The sequence below is a fragment of the Nuphar pumila genome, chromosome 1 (assembly GCF_984573655.1).
Source record: "Nuphar pumila chromosome 1, dmNupPumi1.hap1.1, whole genome shotgun sequence".
NCBI lineage: Eukaryota > Viridiplantae > Streptophyta > Magnoliopsida > Nymphaeales > Nymphaeaceae > Nuphar > Nuphar pumila.
Window position 1 is genome coordinate 41,159,084 of NC_143249.1, and position 22,882 is coordinate 41,181,965.

At 39.4% G+C, this 22,882-nt stretch overlaps 1 protein-coding gene across 2 annotated transcripts in view; it reads right to left on the reverse strand.

Annotated features, from left to right (window-relative positions):
- Window positions 1–7,056: 7,056 nt before the first annotated feature.
- LOC149848793 (Mitochondrial substrate carrier family protein) overlaps window positions 7,057–22,882 on the reverse strand; it is a 124,936-nt gene continuing 109,110 nt past the window's right edge. For both annotated transcript variants that reach the window (XM_089997497.1, XM_089997505.1), the window contains exons 6-7: window positions 7,386–7,489; window positions 7,057–7,313 (exon numbers count right to left, since the gene is read on the reverse strand). In XM_089997497.1, coding sequence (XP_089853623.1) covers window positions 7,467–7,489 — 23 coding nt within the window. In that variant the 3' untranslated portion in view covers window positions 7,057–7,313; window positions 7,386–7,466. The remainder of the gene's footprint in view (window positions 7,314–7,385; window positions 7,490–22,882) is intronic.

Here is a 22,882-nt window from a genome sequence, read left to right on the forward strand (position 1 = left end):
CATTTCCTGTGGGTCTGTGATATTAAGGCTATCTTTTCTAAAGGATCTCTTCACTAGTGCAGTCTTCAGCAACAACAGGGGTCATTGATGGATGTTTTGTTAAGCATATACATGGTAACTGTATTTACGCAGTTATGTTATCACTGGCACATTAGCAGATACATTGGCCCTTCACATGGGGTTTCACTTCCTTTTCTCCATTTGCGGTCTACCCAACATAAATATTACTACTTGAAGTTCATTGTTGAGGATTTATCACACCGAATATGTATTTATAACATATAGCCTGTATATCTTTGAGTTTTGCAACACGGCTCATAGATGTGTGTCTTCAATATATCATATACATTGTTAACTCAATATAAATACCATCCTTAGATGTATTTATATGCATTTTTTTCTCTTTTATGAGTATATCATTTACAATATATATATATATATATATATATATATATATATATATTTCACTTAGTATATATACTTCTTATTTGATATGATCATTTTAGCTCAATCATAGCATCTCTCATCCTCCTCTATATCTTGTATTTGGCTAAACTAAGTGTTTTGCAGGGAATTTGGGGAAGATGTCATCATTTGGAATTGTAAATTCAATTTCATGTAATAAAGTTAGGTCTTAATGAGAATTTACATTTCCAGTTGTTGATAGAATGAATAAGCATTATAAATATCATGAATCACTTGTTCTCATATTTTCTCCTTTATTTTCAAAGATTCACGAATGGGAACACGAATGGCACGTGCACCATTTCATAAGAGGTAATTAACCCTAAGTTGATGATTTACATCAATGGTCATAGTCAGGATGTAAACAAAACTTAGAATCTTTATCTTTTATGAAATAATACTGGATCCACACTGGATCCGTTTTCAAAATTCATCATATTTTTATTAAATATTTTCTTCTTTTATCAGAATTTAACTTAAAATCAACTCAAAATATATACCAATGGCCATAGTCAGGGTATATTGAGAGTTAATTTCATTTTAAATTCTATAAAAGCACCAAATGTATTTTATTCTTCTCTTGAATTTAAATATAGATTATTATATAATACATTCAATGACCATAGTCAGGGATGTATTATATCTTCAATCTCATTTAAAGAATGAAATATGCTTTTCAAAATCCAATTTTAAAATTCATTCATCATTTAGGTTAGAATTACATCACATTTTTAAAATTCTTTTTTTATAAATCCAAGTGATTTCCTTCAGATATCTTCTTTACTTCTCAAATCAATTTTCAAATTCAAACATCATTTTCATATTCTAACTTTAAACTCGAAGTCCAATTTGATTTTGAAATTCATTTGTATGTCCAAAATTTAAATTCTAAATGAAATTTCAAAGTTTAAATTAAAACTTCTATTCTTAAATGCCATTTGATTTTCTTAGATCCATTCTAAATATTCGAATTCAATATCACTTCAAAATTTCATCTTTTTCTCATAAATCCATGATTAAATTCAAAGTCCATTTCTGACTTTGAAACTTCATTTCCTTTCATTTCAAAGCTTTAAATCATTCTTTCTCAAAGCCAGGATTTATTCTCCCAACTCTGATTTACTTTAAAAGCCTAAAACTTCTCTGATCTATCTCAAGTTCTAAATTAAATTCAATCATTTCTTCACTCCCTTACCAAGTTCATCTCAGAACACTTGGAAATTTTCAAAACATCTTTCAAAAGAGCATACATCCTTGCATTGCACAAGCATGATTCTTTGTGCATTTAGAGTTAGAATAAATTCTTAGATAATATTTAGGCAAAGCAAAGAGGCATAAATTCGATCCTTGGTTTGATTACCCCTGGTAAAGGCACCAGGAACGGTCGAACCTCGTACCGACGAGCGAATCTCGTCTCTCCATTTTCCCGCAAATTTTCAAAAATAGAGGCGAGTTAAATTTCTAAATATTTTCAAATCAAGGTCAAGTGAGACCCCGCAAAAGAGTTCATCTTCTCTCTCTCTTTCTTTCTTTCTTTTCTCTTCTCTCTTTCTTTTCCGTCTTTTATTTTCCTCCCTTCAAAAAGGAGGAAAATAAAGGTTAGAAAAGGAAAAGAGAAGGAAGAGAGAGAAACCACAAGAGAGGAAAAATTTTGCGATGATCACGTCAGGTGAGCTGAATTGGACCTGGCACTACGAACCCCTCCCTGAGTTGGCAGAGAAGTTTGCCTGATCTTCCATTGAGAGTCTGCCTGAACTTGAGTTAAAGCCCTTACCGGCCTCTCTTAAGTATGCCTTTTTAGGCAAGGATCAGACTCTCCCATTATTATTTTTGCAGACCTAAATGACATTCTGCAGGTCTTACATGAGCATAAAGAGGCGATTGGATGGTCAGTGGTTGATCTGAAGGGATAAACCCCTCCTTTTACATGCATTGGATTGTCATGGATGAGGGTGTCAAGCCCTCAAAAAAGATGCAAAGGAGGCTGAATCCCCACATGAAGGAAGTGGTGAAGGAGGAGGTAGTCAAATGGTTGGATATCGGGATCATTTATCTTATCTCCGATAGTTAGTGAGTGAGTCGCAATCAAGTTGTTCCCAAAAAAGTTTGGTTTTACCGTTAAGCTAAATGAGAAGGGGGAGAGTGTACCCATGAGAAGTACTACAGAATGGCGAGTATGTATTGATTATAGAAAGTTAAACAGTGTAATACGGAAGGATCATTTCTCATTTTCGTTTATCGATAAGATTTTAGAGAGACTCGCAGGCAAGCATTATTTCTCCTTCCTGTATGGATATTCAGGATATAATCAGGTGGTCGTTCACCTCGAGGACCAGTAGAAGACAATGTTAACCTGCCCATATGACACATTTGCATTTAGGAGAATGTCGTTTGGGCTCTGCAATGCCCCGACAATATTTCAACGGTGCATGATGGCGATCTTTTCTCATATGGTAGATGATGTCCTTGAGATTTTCATGGATGACTTTTCGGTCTATGGCTCTTCATATGATGATTGCCTCCTGAAGTTATTGAGAGTGTTAAAGCATTGTATGGAGACAAATCTTGTGCTTAGTTGGGAGAAGAGTCATTTTATGATGCAATAGGGGATTGTTCTTGGACATATTATGTTTGAGAAAGGAATTGAGGTCAATAAGGTCAAAGTGGAGTTGATTGTCAGATTATCTCTACGGACCTTTGTACAGCAGATTCATTCATTCTTAGGGCATGCAGGTCTCTATCGATGGTTCATTAAGGATTTTAGCAGGATTTCTAGACCGTTATGTAACCTGTTGTCGAAAGGCCAGTCGTTTATTTTTTATGATGCCTATCTAAAGGCATTTATGTCTCTGAAGAAGGCCCGGACCACCGTTCCCATCCTTCATTCTTCTGATTGGTCAGTGACTTTCGAGATCATGTGTGATGCTTTTGATTATACGATTGGAGCCATTCTTGGCCAGAAGATAGAACAAAAGTCTCACATCATTTATTACGCTAGTAGGACCCTCTCCGATGCTCAAAAATGAATTATACGACCGCTGAGAAGGAACTTCTAGCTATAGTTTTTGCCCTTGAAAAGTTTTGTTCATATTTATTGAGATCTAAGGTCATCGTTTACTCCGACCATGCTGCTCTGCGGTACTTGATGAGTAAATAGGATGCCAAGTCATGCCTCATCCATTGAATTTTTTTTGCTACAAGAATTTGATTTCGAGATTTGAGATAAGAGTGGATGCGAGAATCTTATAAAAGATCATCTGTCCAGACTGATTATGGAGACATCCACTGATCAGGGACAGATTGATTATTTCTTCCCAGATAAGCAGCTTTTTCATGTCAAGCATCTGCCTTGTTTCATGCATATCATCAACTTCTTGATGACTGAAGAGTTCCCTGCGCATTGGAACTAGAATGAGAGAGATCACTTCTTTTTGCAGGTGAGATATTATTGCTAGGAGGACCCAGAGTTGTTTTGATTATGTCATGACCAGGTGATTCAGAGGTGCGTCCCTGAGGAGGAGTATGATTACATCCTCTCTTTCTGTCATTCTCTGGCCTGTGAAGGCCACTTTTCTAGCTGAAAAACCGTTGTGAAGGTCCTCCTGTTTGGATTTTGGTGGCTGACACTTCATAGAGATGCTCACATTTTTTGTCATAGGTGCCTACGCTCTCAGCAGACAGGTAGCATGTTCAAGCGCGATATGATACCCCTTTTGCCCATTCTTGTCGTAGAGATTTTTGATGTTTGGGGTATCAACTTTATGGGCCCCTTCCCACCATCGTTTGGCTTTGTTTACATCTTAGTGGTGGTTGATTATGTCTCCAAGTGGGTTGAGGCGGTGGCCACCTGGACCAATGATCATAATGAGGTGCTTCGATTTATCGAGCACAATATCTTTAGTAAGTTCGGTATTTTGAGAGCGATGATTAGTGTTGGTGGTACGGATTTTTGAAATATACAAGTTGCTTCCTTACTTAGGAAGTATTTTGTGTATCATCAGATTATCACACCATACCATCCACAGAAGAGTGGTCAAGTCGAGGTCTCTAATAGGGAGATCAAGTAGATTCTTGAAAAGACAGTCTAGCTAGACCGCAAGGATTGATCATAGCGCCTTGATGATGCCTTATACAACATAGAATAGAAGCATATGAATCATGTTTTAATCGTTAAATATGTTTCAAAAAAATAATTGGTTCATCAATTAAATCTGTGCTTAACAGAAAAAATCATTGTCGATGAAGTCATGCCGAAATAGTTGACGGAATAGTTGTCAAAAATATTGCAGAAAAAGTTATCAGAAAGTAGGTTGGGGACCACAAAGAACCCTAAAAAATTATGTGAAAAGATTCTGGGGTATGGTGTTTCAGTTTTTATACTCATGAAGTTTGCACATGATTTTATGTGAACTTCATGATATATGTGTGATGTTCTGAAGTTTGATAGTAAAATGAGGTTCACATAAAATTATGTGCAAACTTTGTCACATATATGTGATGTTTCGAAGTTTGAGATTAACACAAAGTTCACACATAAATTTTGCGACCTTTCGTGATGTCCACAAGAAAAAATGTGTAGAACTAATTTTAAGTGGAAGTTTGCATTACCCGAGGAGTGGAGCAATATATATTGCGATCTTCGACAGTTTTGCACATGCGAGGATTAAAAAGATAATAACAAAGTTAGGTACTTATTATTTTCGACATGGGGAGAATAACGAAAATTTTAGGGCATTTTAGAAAATGCATCATATTTGTCATAAATTACGGTCATTTTTCATTTTTAAATTGCACCAATATTGATGAAACATATAATTATTTTAAGATATTTTCAACAACTATTCTTAATTACTTAAGGGGTTAATCAAATCCTCTACTCAAATGGCTTCAATGGTGGAGGGAGCCAACCATGTAACTGAGCGATTGATCGGGTCCCTTGGGGATTCATCGACCAAACCAATGAACCCCCACTCCATATTGCCCTAAACACAGTTGAAAGCAATGCCACTGTGGTTTCAGAGGAGTTATGACCAACCGAAGGGCGCAAAACAGCCAAAAAATTGATCCACAGCGAAGTAAGTGCTTCACTTTAGTTATGGGAGAAAACTCTAGAACAAGCAGATCAGAAACATGCAACACGAGTTGAGGGATTGAATCCTGCATAAAACACTCTGTCTCAAGCACGAGCAGCTGAGAATAAGCACATCCATCTCGCAGATCAAGAGGAGCATGAAGAGCCAAATGACGAAAGTGATAAAAAAGACTAAGGAGAGGATATTGTTGTTCGTGCTTGGTTATTCTGACCCATATCCCCATTGTTCATCAAAGTCAAACTCTTCCCAACACAAGGAGAATGATACAGGGGTAGAGCTGGATCCGGATCGATCCAAAAAGAAAAAAAAAGGCAAGAAAAAGCTAGATGAGTATTAGTCTTGAGATCTAATTTGGATCCAAATAGGTCTATTTAGTTAGGATGGCAGTGTACCGAAGGAAAATGGGGCCCCGCCTCACCCCATTTGGACCGGGGATGAAGGTTAAAATCAAAACTCGTGTGGGGATGGAGGCGGGGATGGACTTACTCTTGCCTCCGCCCTGTCCCTGATTCTCATTAAATAAATTACTATTATACCCTTATATATATTATAAAATCATATATATATATAGCCCTAACATAAATAATCCTTTCTCTAATAAGCTGCACAAGCTCCCATTTTTCTTGTCTTCTTCCTCTCCTTCGGCATAAGGCGACAACAACGGAAGAACCGAGAAAATGAGGCCCCACCCCCACCTTGCCCCATTTGGACGGGGTATGGAGGATGTGAAACGGAAAATGGACAGAGGATGGAGGTTAAAATCAAAACCCATGCGGGGATGGAGGCGGAGATGGAGGGCAAAATTTTGATACGGGGCGGGGTTGGAGACCTTGTCCCACTCCCCTGCCCCGGTCCACTGCCATCCCTACCATTTAGTCATGCATTTTACTTGGATTGTGTTTGGATTTTGGATCTACCCAAAATCTATTATAGGATTAGGGTTTTCTTTTCAAGTATAAATATGCTATTTTGAGGGCTTTATTGATTAATTACTCTAAACTTGGTTTATCTTCTCTTTTTCTCTCTAAACCATATTCATTACCTTCTTTTCGTAGTTGATAGTATAGATCGTAGATCGCAGCGTAGATTTATTTTTGTGATTCGGGCAACCGATTTGCATCTCTCTCTCATATGTTGCACAATAAATATGTAATATATTCTTAAAAAATACATAGACCTGCAGGGTCTGCTCATGTGGTAGCTGATGAGAGTGAAAAGTGCAGTTCAAACCGCATTCTGAGTTCAGACCTCAGTGTGTGCTTGTGAGCAAGCCAAAGCCGGGCGTACCTCTTGGGGTTGAGGAGAAACTTGGTGTACCTCAGTGTTTCCACGAAGGTTCACGACCAGGATTTTCCTTGGCTTAGTGGGGAAAAAAGAACAGATATGATGGTTAATCCCAATTCAAAATGCTGGACAACAGTTTGATTTCGGAAAAGCACCATCATTATGTGAATATACAGCCAGTAGAAAAAAAATCCCAAAGAAAAAAAAATCACTTATCCTGTATTGAATATATCATTATATAAATTAGGTTTAGTACAGAATCAATGGAGGATCTGTGATCAGCATCTGCTTAATGCATATATTTCCAACAAAAAGAGTAAACGAACCAAAAAAAATACAGAAATGAATGAATTGAACCACATAGTTTTGAAATTGGAACCTCTATAATCTGCAGCTCAGTTGATTCAAACTGTTAAAAGTGGCCACAATGCAGCAAGAAACATCATGGTATCAGATACCTTTGCTGGCTGCCTGAAGAAGTTTGAGGCATGTAAGCACCAAATTTTTGCAGTTAAGCAGTTGGAATATTGGAAGGGATGTTACCTGAACTTGGAAGCAAAGCAGACACTTGTATCTCACAATTATCATTAACAAAGCGCAGGATCAATTGTGAAGACTAGACTCTTAATCCTTTGCACATAAGCGCTCTACAGAAAGAAGAAAATGAAAAGCACAAATAAATAAAGAATATCTAACATGATTAAATAATTACTAATTTATTCAACAGAATTGAAGTATACTGCTTATAGCATGTTAACACACAATCATGTATATACCTTAAGTACCTTGATAAGGACACGACATAATGAATAAAGCACTGATTAAATGATGAATTATTCAGCATTCAAGATGATAAAACTGAATTATCTTCTCAAAAGCAATTTCAAAATAAAATGAAACAATATGTCGGCCATGATTATTGAACAGCTTGAGTTGGGGTATCTTAAGGTGTTCTATATTACACACTTTTTTATTGAAGGCCAGACATCAACCTAACTTGTTTCAAGTCCTAGGGAAGCAAGCGTGGCATATAAACTGAAAAAAACTTGTTACAAGATGCCAGAAAGCTATTATCATCACCCATGTTGATCAAGTTAATGGTTGGGTTTGTAATGACAGCCAATCACCAAAGGAACAAGGCATTAGGGTTATATCTGGTCATCAGCAATGAAAACCTACAGAATTCGGTGAAATCCTAACCTGGGACAATAGTATTGAAACCAGCTGCATGCTTCCACTGTTCAAGTCCAAATCCACTACATGCAAAACCAACTTGAATTGCAAAGCAGCAAGCTAGTCAGTCGGGTCAGGCCAACAACTGCTGATAAATCAAGTATTCTGGCTAATAAAATTTCTGTGGAAATACAACCTCTGATGTGTTCAATTTTGCAGCAATGGGATGTGCACACGGGCACATCCACACCACCCCCACGAACACATAAATGCAATCTCCAAATCTATTTCCTTTATCTTACAAACCTCTAATTGTGCAAGATTGGAAATCTCTCTCTCGTGAAAATCCCATTCCAAGGATACTGTTCCCCCAGAAAACCAGCACAGTACCAGTTGGAGGATGTTCATCTAGAATTCTAGCATGGACAGCCTTTTCCTGCCAGCTGACAGGCATTTCTGACCACATCAAATAAATAGCAACCTCCAAAAAGTTTTCCGTAGAATACCACTAGGTTCACATTTAATATATGAGAGAGAGAGAGAGCATAGTTGGCCCAACTGGTGACTTGGACAAAAATGTTTAGGGTCTAGCTCGCGACTTGGCGAATCAACTCGGATGGCTCGGAAATTTTTTTATTTTTCATATATTTTACAAGTAAAATACTGTATAAAACAAAAATGCTATTTAAAATATATACAAATCAAGAAAATATAAAAAGTAATAAGAAATATATTTATCATGATGAATATTTAGAATTAAAATGAAAATTACATATAACAAGCATATTTGACAGTAATACCATATGCTGATCATCTTCAGAAAAGATGTTATTTTTTAAAGATATAAATCCACAAAATGGTTTAAGCATCTATATTCCTCAGTATGTTCTTAAAAAAGATAATGTATTTATATTCTATCTGCATGGTATTTAGTGATCTTGCTTAGGCATTGACTGGGAGAACTAACTTTTGCTACTTTGGTTTTTGTAATTGATCACTCGTAAGCCATAAATATGCCTTGCTCTATGTTGAGAATAGGTGGTTTTAGTTTAAGTTCTTTTATATTAGAGTTTTTTTGAAATTTTGTTCTCATAAGGACTTAGATGTAATTTTTCCTTTTAGCCTCTCTCTATTTAAAATAGAGAGAAGCCCTAATCTAATATACGAAATAAGTTTTCTGTGCAGCCGTCTCTCTCTCTCTCTCTCTCTCTCTCTCTCTCTCTCTCTCTCTCTCTCTCTCTACACAGGTGGCTGCTCCCTTCTACATGGTATCAGAGCCCTCGATCTCGGGAGCGTGATCACGAGAGGACTGATCTTCACCAACGAGAAAAAAAAAATCCAGACTGCGTGAAAATCAGGTTTGTTGTTGCACTAGTGTGGAAGATCTGATAACAGATCTGGGATGTTACCCAGATCTGTCGTCAGATCTAAGGATGGAGCTCCTGTCGTGATTTCCTGGAGCCGTAACAATTTTTTTTAATCTGGAGTTTTTTTTCTTCGTGGGTTTTTTTTTTGTGATCTCCTGTCGTGATTCTCTAGAGATTGACGAGTTCCTGCTATTGCGTGCCTGCCGTGATTGACGTGCGTGGCTGTTCCTGCTGTGTGGGTCACGCAATAGGTTTCTGTGCTGCTGCGTGCCAGCAGTGAGCTGTTGGTTGTTCCTGCTGTTTGGGTCACGCAGCAAGTCTCTGTGATGCTGCGTGCCAGCCGTGATTGTCATGTTTTCTGTGTTGACTGCGTGCCTTCCGTGATTCTGAAATTTATTTCCTGTGTTTTGCTGCGTGTGATCGAGATATGATTGATCTATTTAATTGTCTTCTGAAGACTTATTGGTTGTTATGCTTTATATGTTCGGGGAACAACAGTTGTCGTGTTCATCTGTGTTGCAACTGAATATTATTGTTGGTCGTGGTGTGTTTGGGTGCAGCAATGGCCGTGACTCCCTGTTGTGTCAAGTTTTGGTTCGTGTTGTGTTAGTTTAAGCTATCCCTTTGTCGTGAAAGCAGCAGGAGTGATTCCCTGCTGGTTGTGGGCTGTTTTCTTTTTTGGAAACAGCAAGGCTGATTCCTTACAGTGTTGGAAAATTCTACTTGAATACTTGATGTTCAAGTGAGCAGTATGGCTGAAAATTCGAAATGTGATTCTAAAATGGAACAGATTGGGGAGTATAAGGCTTTTGCCAACCCCTTCTCGTACGGCTCTTCCGTAAGGTTGAATGAAACCAACTATGCCAGGTGGTCCAAAACTTTTATGATGTCGGTATCTGGACATCGTCGAAAACATATTTTGTTGGAAGACGAACCCCCTGAAAAATTGGGAAAATATGTTACTTGGGATGAAGATAATGACATAGTTATGTCATGGATCATGAATAGTGTTGAACCCCATATTGTTGATGGATTGATCTACTATAATACAACCAAACTGATGTGGGACAATCTTCGTGATACATACTCACAAGAAACTAATGTGAGTCGTATCCTGCAAGTAGAACATGAGATTTATAATTTGCAGCAGGGAGATCAGACCTTGGCCCAATACTATGCCTCTGTCAAAGTTGCGTTTGAAAGACTTAATGCTCACAGGCCTCTTTGTTGCTTGAAGCAAAAGGATCATCAAGAACAAACCATGGTTGCTCGTTTTCTTACAGGTCTTTCTTCAGAATTTTCTGTTGCAAAAGTTCAAATGTTGACTGGATCAGATGTTCCTACTCTTGCGAATGCATATAATCGTCTAAGTACACTTGCGATCTCTCTACCACAATCTCAGCCTGTGACTCAATCATCTGCTCTTGCTATCTCATCTGGTTATGGGCGTGGAAATACTCAGAATATCAGAGGACGAGGACGTGGACGTGGTATGGGAGGTAGAGGAAAGCTTCAATGTACATTCTGTGGAAAATCTGGACATTTAGAAGATCGTTGTTGGGATAAGCATGGTCGGCCAACCTCTTCTCCATCAAAGTCATATACTCCTAAAGCAAATGTTACTACTATCGAGGCAACAAACGTACAGGAGAATATCTCTGCAAGTGACCGTAGTATCACTCTCAGTCGTGTTGAATATAATGAGTTGATAGCTCTTCGTCCTTTGAGTTCCACTCTTCCTGTAGCTGGTGTTGGCTATTCAACCGGAAATCATCTTCATCCGACTGACAGTAAGTGGATTATTGACTCTGGTGCATCCATACATTTGTGTGGAAATTCACTTGTTTTCTCAGATATAAAGGATATTAATGTTCATCGAGGAGTCTCATTAGCCGATGGGAGTTCCTCCCCGGTCGTTGGTCAGGGAAATATTTCTATATCCTCCTCATTACAGTTGCAAAATGTTCTTCATGCTCCAAACTTTCCTCAAAATTTACTTTCTGTTAGTTGCCTTATAAGAGAGCAAAACAGTAGAGTAATATTTGATCCTATGGGTTGTCATTTTCAGGATTTGCTGACGGGGAAGAAGATTGGTGGAGGCTATGAAGAAAATGGAGTCTACTATCTACATCATCTAATGGGTAATGTTCATGCTGCAGTGGAACACTCATTCAGTCCTGTTCAGTGGCATCGTCGTCTTGGTCATCCTTCTTTGTCAAAGCTTCGTTCGGTCTTTCCTCAAATTCCTTCTACCACATCATTTCAGTGTGAAGCATGTCAGTTGGGAAAGCATCATCGAAGTTCGTTCCCTTCGAGTCAGAGTCAGTCTAGTAATAAAGTTTTTGAACTTCTTCATGCAGATGTATGGGGTCCTAGTAAGATTCCTACTAGGACTCAGTGTCGTTATTATCTTGTTATTGTTGATGATTTCTCTAAGTTGTCATGGGTATTTTTAATAAAAGAACGATCTGAAGTTCCAAGTATTATCAAATCCCTAATTCTTGAAATAAAAACTCAGTTTGAATCTATTGTCAAGATTGTTCGCACTGATAATGCTCTCGAGTTTAAATCAAAAGGTCTGTTACAATTTTACCAAGATCATGGCATCCAACCACAAACTTCCTGTGCCTATTCATCTCAACAAAATGGGGGTGGCTGAGCGCAAACATCGGCACCTGCTTGATGTTGCCAGGACCATTATAATTCAATCCAATGTTCCTGCGTTATACTGGGGTGATGCGATTACCACTGCTTGCTATCTGATCAACCGCATGCCTTCGTCTTCTGTGGGTGATCAAATCCCATTACATATCCTAAAACCTAATGCCCCACTTTTTTCTTTCTCACCAAAAATATTTGGATGTGTTTGTTTTGTACACAAACTTGGCCCTGACCGTGATAAATTAGCCGCTCAAGCTACAAAATGCATACTTATAGGCTATCCAAAAAATCAAAAGGGCTATCGATGTTATGATCCTATTTCTCGCCGAGAGTATGTCAGTGCGGATGTATCTTTCTTGGAATCCTCTCCATATTACTCTATTTCCGGTTCCCCGTTGCAGGTTGATCTAGCTGAGTCTTTTCCATTACCTATACCTCCTTTTCCTTTGGAATTTGTGCCCTCATTACCAAACCAAACTTCATCCTCTTCCAGATTTCATAATCCTCCATTGGTATATGTGCGTAGAGCTCCACCTCTGCAAGAGCCTTCATCTTCTTCTTCTCCTGAGGTAAGTTCTACTGACAATAGTGATCTTTAGGATGATGATAACAGGCTCATTGCTCTACGAAAGGGGACACAACAATGTACCTTATATCCCATATCTCATTTTGTCTCCCATGCCAGAATTGGACATCAGATGAAGTCTTTTATTTCAGCCTTATCTGCTGAAACTATTCCTCTGAACTATCAACAGGCAGAACTTGATAATCGCTGGAAGCTGGCTATGCAAGAAGAAATGAATGCTTTAGTATCTCAGAATATATGGGATCTAGTTGATTCCCCAGCAGATGCTGACATTGTTGGATGTAAATGGGTATATACAATAAAGTACAAATCTGATGGTTTTATTGAAAGGTACAAGCCAGATTAGTAGCGAAAGGGTATATTCAGACATATGGTATTGACTTCTTTGAAACCTTTTCTCCTGTTGCACGGATGGGTACCATCTGTCTTGTTCTCTCAGTAGTTGTTCAGCATGGTTGGAGCTTGTGCCAATTAGATGTGAAAAATGCATTTCTATATGGGGATCTATCTGAGACCGTTTACATGCAACAACCTCCAGGATTCGAGGTTAAGGGGGAGTGTCAGAAGGTGTGTAGATTGAGAAAGGCGATTTATGGCTTGAAACAAAGTCCTCGTGCATGGTTTCAAAAGTTGTTTGAAGTGATGTCAAGCTTTGGCTTTAATAGATCAGCAGCAGATCATACACTATTTATAAAGAAAACTAGCTTTGGCATAGTTGTTATGGTGGTATATGTAGAAGACATTATTCTTACAGGAGATGATGTGAAAGCTATTGAAGCCACAAAGGCTCATCTTCAAAAACACTTTGTTACAAAAGACCTTGGTTCACTCAGGTATTTTCTGGGTATAGAAGTTGCTAGGAGCCGTGAAGGGATGGTTTTGTCTCAACGAAAGTATGTTCTTCACTTATTAAAGGAAACGGGCATGTTGGGAGCTAAACCAGCAAATATTCCCATGGATCATAAAGTTCAGTTGTTTGAAGAAGGGTCAAAACCAGTTGATAGCAAAAGCTATCGCTCCCTAGTAGGGAAGCTATTATATGTAACTGTGACCAGGCCGGATATTGCTTTAGCAATAAGCAAAGTTAGCCAGTTTATGGACAAACCAACTGAGGTACACTCGAATGCAGCCATAATGATTCTCAGATATCTAAAATTCTCTCCTGGAAAGGGGTTATTGTTCAGGAAAGGTGGAACTCTGGAGATAGTAGCCTATTCTGATGCTGACTATGCTGGATTTATAGTAGATAGAAAGTCTACCACACGATTCTGTGTTTTTGGGAGACAACTTGATTTCATGGAGAAGTAAGAAACAAAATGTGGTTTCCAGGTCGAGTGCAGAATCAGGATATCGGGCTAGGCCCAAACAGTTGTTGAATTGATATGGGTTCGCATTGTTCTTCATGATCTCCAGGTGAAGGTTTCCTCTCCAATGACCATGTTGTGCGATAACAAAGCGGCAACATATATAGCAAACAATCTCGTCTTTCATGAGAGAACAAAGCACATTGAGGTTGATTGCCACTATGTAAGAGATATGATTCAAACTGGTCATATCACTACCAAATACCTAAAGTCGGAAAACCAAGTTGCAGATATGTTTACAAAGCCTCTTGCTAGGCCAAATTTCTCAAAATGTTGTGACAAGCTGAGCATGATTGATATCTATGCTCCAGCTTGAGGGGGAGTGTTGAGAATAGGTAGTTTTAGTTTAAGTTCTCTTATATTAGAGTTTTTTTGAAATTTTGTTCTCTTAAGGACTTAGATGTAATTTTTTCTTTTAGCCTCTCTCTATTTAATATAGAGAGAAGCCCTAATCTCATATATGAAATAAGTTTTCTGTGCAGCCGTCTCTCTCTCTCTCTACACAGGTGGCTGCTCCCTTCTACACTCTAATTACTGCATAACATGGAGAAGAGAAAGAAATAATTAACAGTTATTATAGATTAGGAAACAAGGAGAAAAAAGAGGCATGAGGAAGCTCAACAGTCATCCCCTTTACCGTTTCCTTCTTAAACACATGACCAACTCGGCTGATTCATAATTAACTCGGCCAAGTCATAGTTTGTTAACCGGTTTACAATGAGTTGGAGACGAGTTTGGGTAAAAAATGAATTAATCCCAACTCGTAACTCGGTTGGGTGCCAACTCGAACCGAATCATCGAGTCAAGCAGTCAGGCTAGGTAAGTTGACCAACTATGAGAGAGAGTACTAAATATTCAATTGCTAAGTTACTTAAAAGTATGATAGTTCCAGAAGTCACCCATAGAACATAGAGTTTCACATATGAATAGGTCGACACACTTTAACTCAACAAAGACAGGCCCCAAAATCCCGGACTTGTAACTTTTTAGAAAAAAATTGAAGGCCTTATAATCATTCCTTTATCAGAGTTTTAAATAGTAATTCAACAAAAAACGGTATTTTTGAAATAACAAGTCAACAGACCTCGAGCACATTACTTATGAAACCTTTCCTTTACACAACGGATTTATAACTCTGTACATTTATTAAAATCAAATAGATTCAAAACGAGGTTTTACAGTTTATACGAAAAGTGAAATTTTCAAAGAAACCCTTATACCAAAAATGTCCTCAGGAGCGAAACGTCAGGGAAATAGTCTCATCTTGATACCATCACGTCATCGTATCATCGTTTGCCATACCAACCTAATCATCACTTGTACCCATAAGACAGGTCAGTTTCATGAAAAACTAGTAAGTGCACAAGTATAACAATTTAAAACAAAACTAACATATGCATAGTTTCATAGTTTCATTCGTGATATGCAGTTTAATATAAGTAAAATGAGCATGCTAACAAAATTCAGAACCAAACTAACATATATGTTCCTTTCACGGTGTGAAGTCAAAATAAGTAAAATGAATATGATAACTTTGTTTAGATATTAGTTGTTCTAAGGGTACGCACAGGAGAAACGTAGAAACAACTGAGACTGTCCGGGGGTTTGTTATGCTATGTATTTTTGATACCCCAAAATGACCGAGAGAGAATTTTCCAAAGGCCACTTGTTTAAGGAGATGCATCAATACTTCTGCAAAAGTCTATGGGATCTACCACTTAGGATAATTTTTTGTAGTCCTGACTCCCGTCCCCTAACTCCAATGACTAGGGACACCAAGTCATCTGCCTAATGGGTAGTTGTTAACAACCTATCCATCGAAGTATTTGTGTCATCTCATCCTCTCCCTTGATGGAAACAAAAACGTAAACAGATAAGTCAGGTTCTATTTAACTGAAGACTCATTCTACATGCTTCGGTCTTTCAAACCAGCTCGAGCATCTTGCCTGTGAAGGCGATCATCACCATTTATGTTATTTCAACAATATGTCATTTGCATGCTTCGAGGTTACCACAAACTTCTCATCCAATCATCATAGTACTAACATGCCATGCATGTCTAAAAGTACTGCTACGATGAGAGGGGTATCGGTTTCTCAGCAAGAAACCCAACATCATTTAGAAATTTCAATGTTTCGTTTATCACTATTTATGTGATTTCCTTTTTATCATTTTGTATTTGTATGCTACGAAGTTACCATAAACCACTCATCCAAACATCATAGTACTAACAGGTTGTGCATGTCTGATAGTACCGCTACAATGAAAGGGGTATCGGTTTCTCAGAAAGGAACCCTAACACCAATGTTTCGTGAAAGAAATGATATAACCATTTTAATTTAGTTTGACATGATTTGGTCTTTCCAGCTACTTTTATATCAATGTACAATTTGCATGATACGAGATCGCCACGAATCTCTCATCCAGTTATTGTAGTATCAACATGATGCGCATGTCTCGCGATACTGCTTACGATAAAAGGAGTATGGGGCTTCTCAGAAGAAATTTCGTCCAATCACATTCTCATGCTCCCAACCGGGGATATCCAAGTCAGATCGGATATTAAACCGAAGTTAAAACATTTCCTCCTATCGTACCGATTTGGAAAAAACCTGGTTGCAATTAGGCAACCTACAAGTGCTCGAATTTGCCTTTCAAAACCCCGCATATTTGAATGATGGATTCTTGCAAGAAAACCTTTTTCTTTAAAGTTTTAGTGCCCATGAGCAAATCCGTGTCTTTTGTAAAAGCGCAAGCATGCTACAAGGTAGGAAGTAATACGAAATTGCGTATCTTGCAAGGTTGGATATATGTACCAATAATACATATATTACATCATGCAGGCTTGTGCACATTTCAGCATGATGGTAATGTATAAAGCAAGGCTCGATATACGAAACTGCACATCAAGCTAAATAAATGCATAAGCAGTGCATGAGGTACGAAACCGTACTCCGACTAAATAAATGCGTAAGCAATACACGAGGTACAAAACCGTACCCCAGCTAAATAAATGCATAAGCAATGCATGAGGTAAGAAACCGTACCCCGACTAAATAAATGCGTAAGCAGTAGCCTGTGAACGTGATAGTGCGACGGCAAAGTAAATGACATAAAACAATGCTTAATATGTGAAACTACATATCAAGCTAAATAAATGCATAAGCAGAAGCTTATGCACGTAAAAGCGCGGCGGCAAAGTAAATGACATAAAGGAAAAAAGGACAAGGATCGCAAAACTGCGTCCTAGAGTTAAAAGCACGTGTGTGTGTGTGTGTGTATATATATACAAGTTTTAGCATTGTCCTTTCTTTGTTCATTGTGCAACTTTCCCCTACCATGGAGAATGTCGGCTTTGCTGACATAGGTGAAAAATGGCTCGTGCCTCAAGGCGCGCACAAAATCCATTGCACCGATGGGGTGCGCTAAGGAGTATTTTGTTGTACTGCGCAAATACGATCAAAGGAACACGTTTTAAAGTATGTTCATGGTATCACATTCGTGTCGCAGGGCCCCGGGGTCAGCCGGGCTCGGCTGCCTGGCCTAGACAGTGAACGAGAGGGCAGGGGCCACGCCCCTACCCGCCGGCTGTAAAAGACAAAGGGGGTGCGCCCCTGCCCGTCGGCCAAAAAAGGAAAGGGGGGCAGGGGATGCACCCCTGCCCGCTGACTAAAAAGAAAAGGGGGCAGGGGCGACGCCCCTGCCCAAAAACCAAAAATAAAAAGAAAGGGGGTAGGGGTTGCGCCCCTGCCCACCGGCCAGAAAAGGGAGGAGGGAGGGGGTGTCTCCCCCTGCCTAACTGCTTGCCGGAAAAGGGGAGAGCAGGGAGGGAGGCAGAAGGATCGGTGCCCTCCTGTCGGCACCAAACAAAGAGGTCGGAGGGCTGGTGACCACCGATCGGTGCCAAAAAAAAGAGGTTGGAGGGTCGGTGCCCTTCGATTGGTGCCAAACAGAGAGAGAAGGGAGCGGGGAGGGGGATGGCGCCCCTCCCCTGCAAATCGAGAACACAAAGAGAAGGAACAGGGAGGGGGCGGTGCCCCTCCTTGCGAATCAAGGAGACAGAGAGCAAGGAGGGGGTGGCGCCCTTCCCCTACGAACCGAGGGGACAGAGGGCAGGGAGGGGGCGACGCCCCTCCCCTGTGAACGGAGGAGATAGAGGGAGACGGAGAGACACGAGAGACGGGGAGCAGGGAGCTTAGCTGAGGGAGGAGTCCGCCGGTGACGGGTAGCCAGAAAAAGAAATGGGAGAGAGTGAAGGGGGGAGCAGGGGTCGAACGAGAGGTTATCGAGGAGAGAGAGAAAGTAGGGGATGTTCCTCTTTGGCGTAAAAGGAAACCCCCCTTGCATGCTTATTTATAAGCACGACAGGTGGGTGCCGGATCCAACCTGGATCCAATTTTTTTTTTCATTTCACGGGTTTTACAGGACAAACTAGTAATATAATATACTATAGTATTTAATTCCATGGTTCATTTGTTTGATGGTTCATATGAAAACATGAAACAAAATTATTTTGAAACAAAAAATGTCAACATGATTATTGTAAAACCCACGGTTTAAAAAAATAATAGTAATAATTCGGACCAGGGCCGGGTTGGGTCCGGACCCGACCTGGGCCCGTCCTCATTAGGGTTTTAAAACCCGACTCAGGAAGAGGATTTTAAGAAATCCTCTTCCCGAGCGCCGCACCCCACCCGCGCCTTCGACCCGATAAGGGAAACCAATCGGGGTTTCCCCGATTTTTCGCCCCCCTCGAGCTCTTTAAGAGCACCGCAGGAGGGCAAGGGGAGGCACACCTCCCTCTCGAGCCTCCTCCTCCTCGCACTGACGCCCCTTGCGAACCTTGACGCCTCCTCCCTTTGGTTCGATCGACGTCGTCGTCGCTACCATCATCGTCGATCTTCTCCCAGGTACGTAACCCCCCCCCCCGTCTTCTAATCCTTCTCTTTCTCTCTCTAGAGGTTCGTCGGAGTGCCGGCAAGGGGGGGCAATGGCCCCTGTGGCACCCTCTCTCCCCTGTGGGTGATCGGACGACCGACGGGAGGTCAGTTGTCCCCCTGTTGTAATGAAATATGCGGAAGAATCCAAGAATGCTAAAGCATTCACTATGTCCCACATAGACAAATGCAACAAGCATAAGAGAGGAAATCCACTAAGGGATATACGAAAGGCCTTATAAAAAGGCTACACACATGAAAAATAATATCACTATTATTAAAGAGGAACTCTCAAGAGCAATACAACATACAAGAGGGGTTCCCCCTATTTATAAGAAAAGGAGACCAAAGGGGCTCCCAATAGAGTCGTTGGGAGCCCCCAACGGTCACAATTGTGACCGTTGGGGGCCCCAACGACTCCATTGTGGGGCCCCTTTTCAGTATCCAAAATACATTTTAAAAAATAAAAAAACAAAAATAAAAATCAGCAAAATAAAAGAAATAAAACAAGTACCCCTATTGGGTACTTGTGAAATGACCATAATACCCCTATCGGGTATTATGGTGAATATACATCTATATTTATATATATATAGATGTATTACTACATATGTTTTAACACCCCCCCTCAAACTTTACGGGGGAATGACCGAAAGTTTGCCAAGAAGGAACAAGAAGCGAGGAGCAGGCAGGGCTTTGGTAAAGAAATCTGCAAGTTGATATTCTGAAGTGACATATGGCAGTGTAACTGTCCCACGAAGATATTCATCACGTACATAATGACAGTCCATTTCAATATGTTTAGTCCTCTCATGAAAGGTGTGGTTGTTGGCAATGTAGATGGCACTTTTGTTGTCGCAACAAAGCTTCGAAGCACCGGTAATTTCGACTCCCATATCTTGAAGAAGACTTCGAAGCCACACAAGCTCCATTGTAGTAGTTGTCATAGCCCTGTATTCTGCTTCAGTAGAAGACAATGAGACTTTCTGCTGTTTCTTGCACCTCCAAGCAATTAGCGAATCTCCTAGAAAAACACAAAAGCCAGTAGTTGATATTCGATCATTTGGGTTTCCTCCCCAGTCAGCATCAGTATAAGCCAGTAAGTCTAAAAAGGAGAGTGAGGATAGGAATAGCCCTTTAGTCAAAGTATTTTTGATGTATCGAATGATCCGGAGCACAGCACTCATATGCACAGATGTAGGAGCATGCTGAAATTGGCTTGCAGAGTGCACAGCATGAGCAATATCCGACCTGGTGATAGTCAGATAGGTGAGGGAGCCTATGAGTTGCCTGTAGGGCGTAGGATCATCCAGCAGAACTCCATCCTCCAGTCGTAGTTTAGCATTGATAACCTCGGGAGTCTCTACCTTTTTATCATCTGAAATCCCAGATTTGGAACATATGTCTGCAGCAAGCTTCATCTGTGACAATATATACCCTCGAGGAGAGTATGCAACTTCTATACCAAGAAAGTACCTGAGAAAACCCAGATCAGACATATCAAAATTATGTTTTAACATATTTTTAACTTTAAGAATACCACTTTCATCATTGCCAGTGATGATCATATCATCAACATAAAGCAGAAGGATGATGATACTATTACCTGCACGTTTAACAAAAAAAGCAGTGTCAGTATAACATGAGCGAAATCCCAATTGTAACATGATAGCACTAAATCTATCATACCAAGCCTTAGGGGCTTGTTTAAGACCATATAAAGCTTTTAATAACCGAAGGGTTTGACCTTGGTTAACACTGATTCCCGGCGGAGGGTCCATATATACTTCTTCATTCAACTGACCATTAAGAAAGGCATTTTTAACATCTAATTGGAATATAGGTCATTTCTTAGATGATGCTACCGCAATTAAAGTTCTAACGCTTGTCAAGCGAGCCACGGGAGCAAAAGTCTCCTCATAATCGATGCCATACTCTTGTGAGTATCCCTTAGCAACTAATCTAGCTTTATAACGCTCTAGGGAACCATCACTTTTTGTTTTGACTTTGTAGACCCATCGACATCCTATAGCTTTCTTATTTGGAGGAAGGTGAACTATTTCCCAAGTTTTAGCTTTATTTAAAGCATCTAGTTCAACTTTCATTGCTTCAACCCAATGAGGTATACTTTTTGCTTGATTATAATGGGAAGGTTCATAGTAAGAATGCAAGGCTATTAGACAAGCTCTATATTTAGGTGAGAGAGTTTCATATGAGACAAACCTATTAGGTGGAATTGATTCTCTAGAACAACGCCTAAGGGAGGTCTCTTCTAGGGGTTCATTAAGCCGCAAAAATGTTTCTAAAGCACTAATAGGTTGGGCTTCCTCACGCCGAGTGTATACTTGGAGAATGTCACCACTAGTTGGTGATACATCATTATCATGAGAATCATGAGTATTTTCTAAAACTTCCGGCTGACTCAAAGAGTCATCATTTGAATCTTCTAAAAGATCATTGATAAACATATAATCAATTTCATTTGATTTTTCCAATATGTCAAATCCATTTTCATCTTCTAAAAAGGTTACATCTTTAGAGACAAATAACTTATTGTTTTTATGATCAAAGCATCTATAACCTTTTTGATTTTCACCATATCCTAAAAATACACATTCTATTGCTTTAGGTGACAATTTATCTCTTTTATTTAAAAGAACAAAGCATTTACACCCAAAAATTCGAAGACGATTGTAGTCGGGTGTCATATTAAAAAGTTTTTCATAAGGAGAGATATTGTTCAATTTTGAAGATGGCATCCTATTGATTAAATAGGTGGAGGTTAACACGGCTTCGGCCCAAAAATTTTTAGGAATATTTTTAGAAATGAGTAAGGATCTAGTGGTTTCCAAAATATGCCTATGTTTTCTTTCCGCTAGACCGTTTTGTTGAGGAGTTCTTGGGCAAGATTTTTGATGACAAATGCCATGTTGTTTTAGATATGATTGAAAATCATTTGATAAGTACTCTCCACCCGAATCGGATCTAAGAATGGATATTTGACTTTGAAATTGATTTTGAACTTTTGCATGTAATTCTTTAAAGAAGTTAAAAACTTCCGATTTAAAGTTAAGAAAATAAATCCATACATATCTAGTATAATCATCAATAAAAGTAACATAATACGAATAACCACCTTTAGATAGAACCGGAGATGGCCCCCAAACATCGGAATGCACCAATTCAAAAGGTCTTGTTGTCACAAAGGATCTAATAGGAAAAGGAGTAGACTTCATTTTGCCAAAAATGCAATCTTTGCAATTGATATCTTTTTCTTTACAAAACTTGTGTCCAAAAGGAAAAAGATACATTTTAGAGTAACTTGGATGTCCAAGCCTTTTATGCCAAGTTTCAATATTTTTGTCTTGGACATAAGTACAAAATGAGGTATTTGGAAGCATTAAATTATCCATAAAATAAATGTCTCCCTTCCTATGGCCTTGCCCAATCCGCTTCCCGGACCGGAGATCCTGCACAAAGCACCCTTGGGATGAGAAAGATATTTCACATCCATGGTTGGCTATTTGAGAAACAGAAAAGAGGTTAAGATTTAATTTTGGAACTATTCTAACTTTTGGAACAAGGAAATTTTGAACATTTTTAGAATCAAGAGTTCCAACACCATTTATTTTGAGAAAAGTTCCATCGGCCGTAGAGACACAAGACATTTTTGAATTGGTGTGCACATTGGTTAATGCATTTTCATGAGGGGTCATGTGAAAAGAAGCTCCGGAATCTAAAATCCAAGAGTACGTACCGGGAGGTGATGATGAGGCAATTGCGGCACCGGAGGTAGAAGAAGTAGCCTTTAGAATTTGTTGGAGAGCCAAGGAAATTTGTCCAAGAGTATCTTTGAGATCCCCGTTCTTGCCGTCATCTTCTTTGGTGGATGATTCTTCAACGGAAGCCACCTTTGGCTTGAATGCTCCATTTAGCTTTGGGCAAACGGGTT